At 32.5% G+C, this 9,395-nt stretch overlaps 1 protein-coding gene across 1 annotated transcript; it reads left to right on the forward strand.

Annotated features, from left to right (window-relative positions):
• The first annotated feature begins 362 nt into the window (after window positions 1–362).
• On the forward strand, window positions 363–8,612 carry LOC137921678 (uncharacterized). Its single transcript, XM_068764488.1, has 6 exons — window positions 363–412; window positions 889–1,021; window positions 2,050–2,190; window positions 2,480–2,680; window positions 6,981–7,220; window positions 8,505–8,612. The coding sequence occupies exons 1-6, from the start codon at window positions 363–365 to the stop codon at window positions 8,610–8,612; spliced, it is 873 nt and encodes a 290-aa protein (XP_068620589.1).
• The last annotated feature ends 783 nt before the right edge of the window (window positions 8,613–9,395 follow it).

The following is a 9,395-nucleotide window of genomic DNA, read 5'->3' on the forward strand; positions in this document are numbered from 1 at the left end:
ACTTTATTGATACATCACCCGTGTGTGGAAACATAACATATATAACATAGACACATAACGGATAGGCATAAAACTAACCAAGTAAAATTCTCGATGTAAACTTTATAAGTGGTCCTTATTCGTGTAGTCGAATAAACATTTAATTGTTGTTTTAAATACAATTTTTGATTCTTTACTTTATTGCGATTGCTATAGTGCATCAGAAATTGTTTATTTCCTTATAGCGAAATAAAATTGTGAAGTTTGTTGAACCAAGTGCATCAAAATTTGTAGTTTGTGTCCGTTTTTGCAATTAATTTGACGGATGTGATATTGATTTGCTTATTTAAAAATAAATTAATAACTATAAATTATTGTATAATATGGCAGTAAGCAAGTGGTCTGAGTTCTTTACGAAAACATTCTCCAACTGGTAAGAAAGAAAACAGTACATTATTTATTTTAAAAAAAATCCACACGCTTTTGCACAATTTATCTGCAATAATAAACAGATTTAATTTGTGAAAAAAAAATAAAACTTTAGTTTATGGTTTTATAACCATTAACGTATTTCGACTATGTTCGCAATTTGCACATTCCTACTAATGCTTATTTTTTATTTTTATTTATGTTACAAGTAAACTTAACAAATAGTTTATATTTACATTTAAGTTATTAATTAACATTAAATAACAATATTAATTAACAACAAACTAAATTATTAATTTAGACATACATACGCACAGATACATTAAGAGAAATTGTTTTTGTAATATGGAAGATACGACATAATGTCTAGTTCGATATTAAACATAGAAGACAATCTCAAAATAACTACGAAATGTTTAATGTTTTTGTCGTTGATAGCTTGACATATAATTTCATAAATTATGTTTTTTTTTGAACTAGGTCTATTTCTAAAACAAGAAGTTCTATTTTATCTCAAGAAGCCTACGACAAATTTATTGAAGCATATCCTATGATAATGAACAAGACATTACAGAGCATTCGGTTTTTGAAACAACCTGAGCGATTGAATAAAGTAAGTATTAAATCCGTTTTAAATAGTGAAGGAGGTGTAGTTATTAAAATTTAACAGATATAAGGCATATATAATTGTTTGAAGGAGAGATAGAGGAAAAAAAATGACGACAACGATAGCAGAGCGTCTGCAATCCCCCCCCCCCTCCCCTGTCGACGTTACCGGAGATATTATCGGCATGTTGTAAACGTTTGCCAAGGTACAGGCAGAAGCAAACTGGCTACTTGTCAAAAACGTTCCGCACTTGCCGTCAAGGCCGCATGCCCGTCTCAGTCGTTACATTCGGACGCAGAACTGAAAAAAGCAAATACCGCGTGTTCAGCAAAGTATAGCGATGGTCGCCGTGACACAGAGGTGTTCAAAGACTTCACACGCACATTTTAACTCGGTTTAAACATATTTATTTGTCTTTAAACAACCTGAAGAACTAGCGGCGACTCGTTTAAATAACTTAAAAAGCCCTTACGTACACAATATATTCAATATTATACATATATAGTTATTATACATATATACTTTCTATAAGTAAACAAAGTCCTTTCTATAGCGATTTCTGATTATGAGCAATCATCTTCGTAAGCGGCACGTGGCCCTACCACGTCCGTAGCAGCGTGTGTGCATGCGCCGGAACCGCGGCGTGACGCTGCCACCGTCGCAAATACGAAGATTGATTCGCTTTGAATGATAATTAACGGATAACAAGGAAAAATGTAAGGATATCTTCGCAGAAGGGGGAAGACTCATGCCGATCGCAGACAATCGCATCGACTGCGGTGACCCGAAAAGACCAATGCCGCTGCCGTTACATCAAGCAGTCATTGAAAAAAATATCGAAATGATTTTGTTACTTGATTGTGTAATTCAAGAGTGTGAAGTTCTGATGTCGAAGAAGGATTGAAACTACCGTCCTTATGCGGACTACCGAACGTCGTATACTGTCATAAAGAAATAAGCAAAGAACGTACACGTTAATTAACATTTTAAACTAATGTCAGTTTTTTCAAGCAACTAAAATATTTTTCTTACAGATTATTGAATACAACGTACGAAAAGAAAATCAATTAGAAGCCCAAATGTTTATGCTCGGCCATGACACACTTCAAAAATCGGGAAAAACCAACCACGACCTCAAATTTAAACAACACGTCATGGCCTGGTGTATAGAAATGGTAAAGGAATTAAATTTTTTACCTGTTTTCAAACATTCTAAAAATATTGTTTTAGAAGAAGCATATTTTTTGCACAGTAATTATATATAGCTATGCGCTAACATCCGTAACCAAATAACCTGTGTGAGCGCATTGTGTAAACAAATAATATTAACGTAAAAGTTAATTCGAATAGGTTAATAATATTTTTTATTTTCTTCGATAACTTTTTTAGATGTTTATTAAAATCATTAAAGCAAATATTCTTTCATATTCTCCTATAATATAAATATAACCCACCAATCTCCAGTTATTCGTTTGTGCTGCGATAACCGATGACTTTGAAGAAAACTCTAAAACTCGATACAACAAAACTTGTTGGCATTTGTTACCTGAAGTTGGAAGGTTAATAATAAATGATGCCAATACTGTACAATATTTCGTATACGAAATGCTAAGACAGAACTTTGAAGACTCCCAGTACATCGATATAATTAAACTATTGAACGAGGTGAGCAAAAAAACTAACAGATATTTGTACCACAAATTAATATTCATATATAATAATTTTAATTAAATTAATTCAGGTTATTTTAATTATAATCGAACTACATGTAATACTCACAGATGTAAAGGTAGATTTTCCTTCTATCGGACAACAAGACGCATGAATTCAATACATCCAAACTTGGTTAATATTCTTTCAACCCGCATTTAGCGTTTTGATACTACTCTTATAATGCGAACGACGTCGTTATTTTCAGCTAACGACAACTTAGGAGTCTTTAAAATAAGAGTAAATAGGTTTCTTTTAGGCAAGCATGTGTCATCGTAGACCTCACCATTACCAATCATCAGGCAAGACACAGGTCAAATGCTTTGCCTATGTTAGATAAATAAAAACTTGGGCGTTTTAGTGAGACAACCTTTATTTTACATAAGCAATGTACGTATTTTGAACGTTTTATATCTAGACTAAAGGGTGTCTGATGTCAGTTTTGTATTTTCAGTACAATTATATCAAAAAGTTATGGGTTTAAAATAAACCGGTTCGGAAGAGGAAGAGGCATTAAACACAATGTCAAGTGAGCATTGCGCGATTTCCGCCGAGGCATTTTTGACTAACAATTGTTTCTTGACTGTTTGTCAACAATTTATTTCACACTTCATTATTCGATGAAAAAGCGATGGACCGAGTATAATTTTTTTTGGGTGCCGACATTCCACGGCTATAGATACCTGAGGGCCAGGGCGCAGTCGATCTCCAAGGACGCCTAAAAACATTGAACTGGTTGAAAGCAGTTTAACTGAAAATCTACGACTTACGAAAGAAAGTAGCCTCATTGGGACTCAAAAGATTTTTCAATAACTAAAATCTCACTGTTTCAAACAAACATTTTTGTCAAACGATATTGCAGCGTTTTCGCATTATAAATCCCACTCTTAAGAACCGAAGACGAGGTCCATTTTCAAATAAACGGCCATGTCAACAAGCAAGTCTCGATACTGGTCCAAGAACCCACAAGCCTCGACTAAAATATCAAAAACCATTGTATCGCCTCAGGGTATTTGTTTGGTGTGCCTTATCGATAAATGGGATATTTGCATCCTTTTTTTTCGAAAATGCTCGAGACCAGGTGACGAATGAACAGTCCATAGTGAGAATTATCGATGCATGAGTACCATTTTTTTTTGCCGTGTCTGCTAGCTCATCTATCGTACTTATCACACACATGGTTCCAACAGAATGGTACAACTGCACACACAGCCAGAGCTTTGATAAATTAGAAATATGTTCGTATGCTTTTGAGATATCCCGTAGCCACCGAGGTCACCCTACTTAACTGTAATGGTTTTTTTATGGAGCTTCCTCAAAGATAAATTTTACAATAACAATCCCCGTACAACAATTTCGTTTTTAAAGGAAAATATTTCATCGTTCAATGCTTTTATTAAAATTATGTGCCAAGCCAAACATTTTTAGTGAAAATAAAAATCCTAATAAACATTTATTAGGATAAAAAAGGTCTAAAACAAAAAAAAACGTAGCAAAAATAACAAAAAAAACCTATTTTTTTATTATCTGGTTCTCTTTTATGTATTCCATATACCTTATGTATCTGTCTATGACATAATGTGTAAACACAAAGAAATGAATCTTTCTCTTGCCGGTGCCATAAGTTGAGAGCGAATCTATCCATCCATCTTTATATTTTCCTAATGCCTTATGGAAGGTTGTAATAAAAAAAAAACAAAATAACTGAGCAGGAACTTTTAAATTTTTATTTTCATTTTAACAAAATTATTTTCCAAACTGCGCATTTGACAGTTCATGCTCTGCAAATTTATGTAATAGTTAATATGTGATTCCCACTGAGTACTGAGTAACTGTTAAAAATATTGATAAAAAAATGTGATGCTACTTATTTATTTCTACTTATTGCAATGGCCAAAAAAACAGTAAGGAAATCGATTTATTTTTATTAACGATTAAATAAAAAGGTGTTTCCATTAATACAACGCAGCTTACCCCTAATCATAGCAATAAGCGGTTGTTTTTACTGTAAATTCTTATTGTTCACAACAACCATAGATGTTCAGATAAATTTAGTTCATTAATTATTTATCAAATTTCTAAAGTTTTAAAACTGACGAACCTTCAAAAATTCAAATAATCTCACTGAATCATAAAACTTTCGCCGTGATTTAAAGTCAATTTTGTTGCACATATCCGGGACGGTGCCTCTTAGCTACAAAAGAAGTGATAAGATTAACGATCATATGCACCCAATGTTCATTACCATAAGGAGCAATTAGGGTGATTATATATTGATATTAATCTTAAACTTATTATATAATGATCTTAAATCTTAATAATTATTATTTAAATGTGAGAAAATGAACTGTGTTCATCCACTCTTGTACCATTTTTGTGCTATACAACATTACATTGCGCAATTTTAGGCTTCGTCTGCGTTTGTCACTTTGAGTAAACAGATGTTGTCTCATTAAACCAGCAATTTCTTTAACCGGTCGTCAAACCGGCGCCACAGTAATTATTAAGTAATTAACGTACTTTAGACAGCCTCTAGCAGAAAATACCTACCACTAATTACACTGCAAATGGAGCAAACAGACAGAGTCAGTCAAATGGTAAATGGACACCGCAATTCATGCATTCTAGCAAAATCAGAACAGTTACATTGCCAACTCTTACTAAACCTGTTCAATTATTCGATATTATGTATAAAGCTATAAGATTTTTTTGGAAAATTACTTTGTCTTTTTATAAATAACTGCTTGGATTTACTTTATTTTTTCAATATTTAAAATGATAAAATCTACCGTTTTGTGTTTGAACACCTGGTTCGTGTATTCTAATATTATCAATAGCTCTAATTATCATTCTAATGTTATAGTAATTCAGAAACATTTGAAATCAACGTAAAACCTGTTTTAATTAATATTGTACTTTTTCGCAGACAATTTTTAAATACAACATAGGGCAGAATTTAGATATAGTGACATCAGCAACCAAAAATTACAAAGATTTCACAATAGATAACTACAAAACTATTGCTAATTACAAACTAGGCACTTACTCTTTAGTACTTCCAATAAAATTGGCGCTAATTTTATCGAACGAATACAATATGCACTCCTGTCAAAATGTTTCTGCAATATACACAGATGTGGGAATATTTAATCAAATTAAGGTAAGTTTTGTACATCCTAATCCACTTATCTGATTTGTTGACATTTAGCATGGTAGCCCCACCACTAGGTCAACTGACAACATAGTTAAGGTTGCATTATAGCGATCTTTAAGGGAGGCCCACGACTTGCAGTGGGATTCTAGCTGCCTACATGACGCGTATGATGAAATTATCTTTTGTTTAAAATCCTAGTAGCGTTTTACATTACAAATCCTTATGTACCAGTAAATGTTTTTTAAAACCCTTGTCCATTAACTTTTATGCTAAAACTGACAATCTCCACTATTTTTATTTCTAAGGCGTAGTACGAGGCTCCTCTTAGTTAATAAAAGATTTCACAAGAAATGGCTTAAAAACATTATAAAGACAAAACATACCTAGAAAATTTTCACTCCAAGACGTTTCTAACAGAGGTTATTTCATAAATCAACACAAAGTGATTTTTTGTAAAGAGTATACAATAATTATACAAAAGCTTTAAAGCTGTGAATGTAAAGCTGTCAGTAAAAACCTTCAAAGTTTGTATACGTCTTTCCAATCATCTTGTACAAACTGAAATATTTCAATATAATCTGAAACATCACTCTGGAATATGTAAAATTTAGTTAATGTTTCTTCTATAATGCGATAGGCCAATAACAACTTCTGGCAGTACAATCTGCAGAGAAGTATAGTAAATAATAATTAACATACCGCTTTACATATAACACTTTTGTAAAATAAATATTATTTAATTTCGAAACACCTGACTAGTAAATAGAAGCCAGATGTTAACCTACAGCTGAAATTATGACGGGGCAGTCAGATAGACTTATTATTTCAGCCGTAAATTTCCAATAGGATCGGTCGTAAGCGGCCTGTATCCAGAGTCTTCCGACGACATTAACAAACCGTTTTCTTTTTTTGCCTCACCTGCAAGCTCACATAGTTTGTCAATTAATATTTATTTTAAAAACATCACATGTGTAATTAAAAAAAATACAACATTTCAATAAAATGTTGTGTTTTTGCAAAGACTTTTTATCATATTTTAATAATAATTATAAGCAATTTTAAACGAATATTAAAATTAAATTAACTTTATTCATCCTACAGAATGACTTTGAAGATTTTTTCGATGATGACGCTCGTACAGGTAAAACTGGTTCCGATATTGAAGAAGGAAAATGTACCTGGTTAGCGGTCACAACTCTGCAACTTTGCAACGAAGCACAAAGGAAAGAATTCGAAACATGTTATGGCAATAGGAACCCATCGTACGTCGACAGAATACGAGCACTATATAATGAACTAAATATAACGGATATTTACTATAGAGAAAAGAAATCATATTATGTCAATATATTGCGTAAAATTCAATCTTTACCCGAAAATTGCGTTCCAACAAAAGATTTCTTACACTTTATACTCGATAAATATTATGCAAATATAGTATAAGTACAAAGTTTTTGTAAAATGGAATAGATATAAAAATTGATTAAAAATTTAAAGCATGATACATGTTGGCATAAATAAATCATATTCCGGAATCTATGTTACATTATTTATTAATTTTTAACGAACCTTTGCATAAACTCGTACTCTTAGAGAACAGCATAATTATAATGTCATGTTTAAATATATACTTTTGTAACTTCTTATTCTCCGTCAACTCTGTTAGCACAAATGTAAACCCAGGTGATTTCCTGTGATATCTTCTGTCCAATTAAAGTCGTTATTGGATGGACCGGTAGGTCAAACTTTTATCATGGTTTCTGCTGTCGAAGACGTTGTCAGGAGCCCCTTTTTTTTTATGTGCGGCTAATGTCTTTACATACCCGTTCTATTGCCCTCAAAGACGCTTTATATCGGACTCCCGTCGATTAAAAATCACAAAATGTTCATCATGCATTATGACCGAGACCGGTAAGTCTTGCACGCATTGCTCTGTCAGTAACAATTACCCTAAAAGCTTCGTCACAGGGGACAAAAATGTCTCGTGGAAAGGCATACAAAACCTGGTTCCCTAGAATTCTCAAAAGTTTTTACTTTTTAGGCTAGGTCTCTGGTCTTTGGTTTTGCCGCTAAACATAAATCAACCGTGAAGGGGGTAGGCAGAACTCCTTTCTCTCTGCGCCTACGCCTTCGTTGTGGAAGCAGAAGATTAAATACATTTACTTTGTAGTCCAACTGTTTACCTCCGTATTGGATTCATCGAGCCTATCTAGGGCCGGCCACCTCGGACCTGCCTTATACTTTTAGCTGGCTATGATATGCTACAATTTGAAATTACTGCGATATATTTTAAATTCACATTTCATTTATTTAAATTTCTATTAAAACTCGTACACGTGTAGACAATAACAATAAACAATTTTTAACCGGTTGGAAAACTTGTTTTTTATTGTAATTGGAAACAGCAGTTGTAGACTGAATCAATGTAGGCTTAGGCGTTACAAAGAAACTTGGTATATCTGTTATTCACACACGCATTTATATTTAAAAATATAATTACAAGTTATCAACATTAACTATCGCTCATTTAATATGCTTATTGCAAAGTCTGTATAATTAAGCCACCACATTGGACGCAAACTCAATTATTTATAATTATATTATATAGATCAAATACGTATATAGATAAAAGGTTGTTATTTAAAAGATAATTTTCCGGTATGCTTTGACGACATAGAAGGCGGCGCAAGAAGGGCCATCGTGGCGATTTTTAAGGAAGGTCTAAGCGGCTGACGCTGATGATAATTTGACGAATGAAAAGTGTGTGATTAGCTTTTTTAACTATGTTTTAGGCAACTTGTCCCTAAGTATCTACTTGGGGACAACTGCAACAAACACATGCCGGCAATAATAATTCATATGTTGATTTACACGTATATTGTTAGAAGTATTGTTACGTGTATTATTAAATCTAACAATTCAAGTGCCGTAATTGACTCGCCTGCCCTTCTTCTGGCGTTAATTGTAAGTGTTACCAATCATAAAACAATAGGAGATATTCCGTAACGCAACAATGTAACATAAATAAATATGTTATTTCGGCACAAAGTTTGTAATAACTTTATTATCAAAACAATAAATTCATCAATTTCTATTTACAACAATCACTTGTAAATAGAAAGTGCTAGAAACTAGAATCAAATCAAGCTAAAAAAAAACTTCCAGGCGTTCAAATACGTCCCTAACACGAAGAGAACTTCTGATTTCAATACAGTTGTTTTTTGTACCAAAGTCTTTTCCATGGTGTCTAATTACTAAATTTCGTTTATATTACGGTGAGTTTTTTTGCTATTTTTTATTTGATAAACGTTTTTTTTTCTCGTTAATCTTGCTAATACTATACTAGTGTTTAATAAATAACAACTGTTTTACATTATTGGATTAAGAAAAAACATTAAAAGAATAAACACAGATTAAAAATAAATTGCGTCTATCTGTTATGATAATACTGTAAAATTTTAATAATTATACACGGCGATTCGTTGTTGATCTAAAAGTGCTATAAAGTGGTAAACG

Source organism: Battus philenor, unplaced genomic scaffold (genome assembly GCF_028537555.1).
Source record: "Battus philenor isolate CCGP_79_NKW_IND1 unplaced genomic scaffold, ilBatPhil1.0.hap1 SCAF_19, whole genome shotgun sequence".
In the NCBI taxonomy this organism is placed as follows: domain Eukaryota; kingdom Metazoa; phylum Arthropoda; class Insecta; order Lepidoptera; family Papilionidae; genus Battus; species Battus philenor.

What these genes read in the sequence shown, in the direction of transcription:
- LOC137921678 (XM_068764488.1), top strand. Translation starts at nt 363, where the DNA reads ATGGCAGTAAGCAAGTGGTCTGAGTTCTTTACGAAAACATTCTCCAAC. An exon ending in AACCTGAGCGATTGAATAAA is followed by an intron (nt 1,022 to 2,049) that starts GTAAGTATTAAA and finishes TTTTTCTTACAG; the next exon opens with ATTATTGAATACAACGTACG. An exon ending in TGGCCTGGTGTATAGAAATG is followed by an intron (nt 2,191 to 2,479) that starts GTAAAGGAATTA and finishes ACCAATCTCCAG; the next exon opens with TTATTCGTTTGTGCTGCGAT.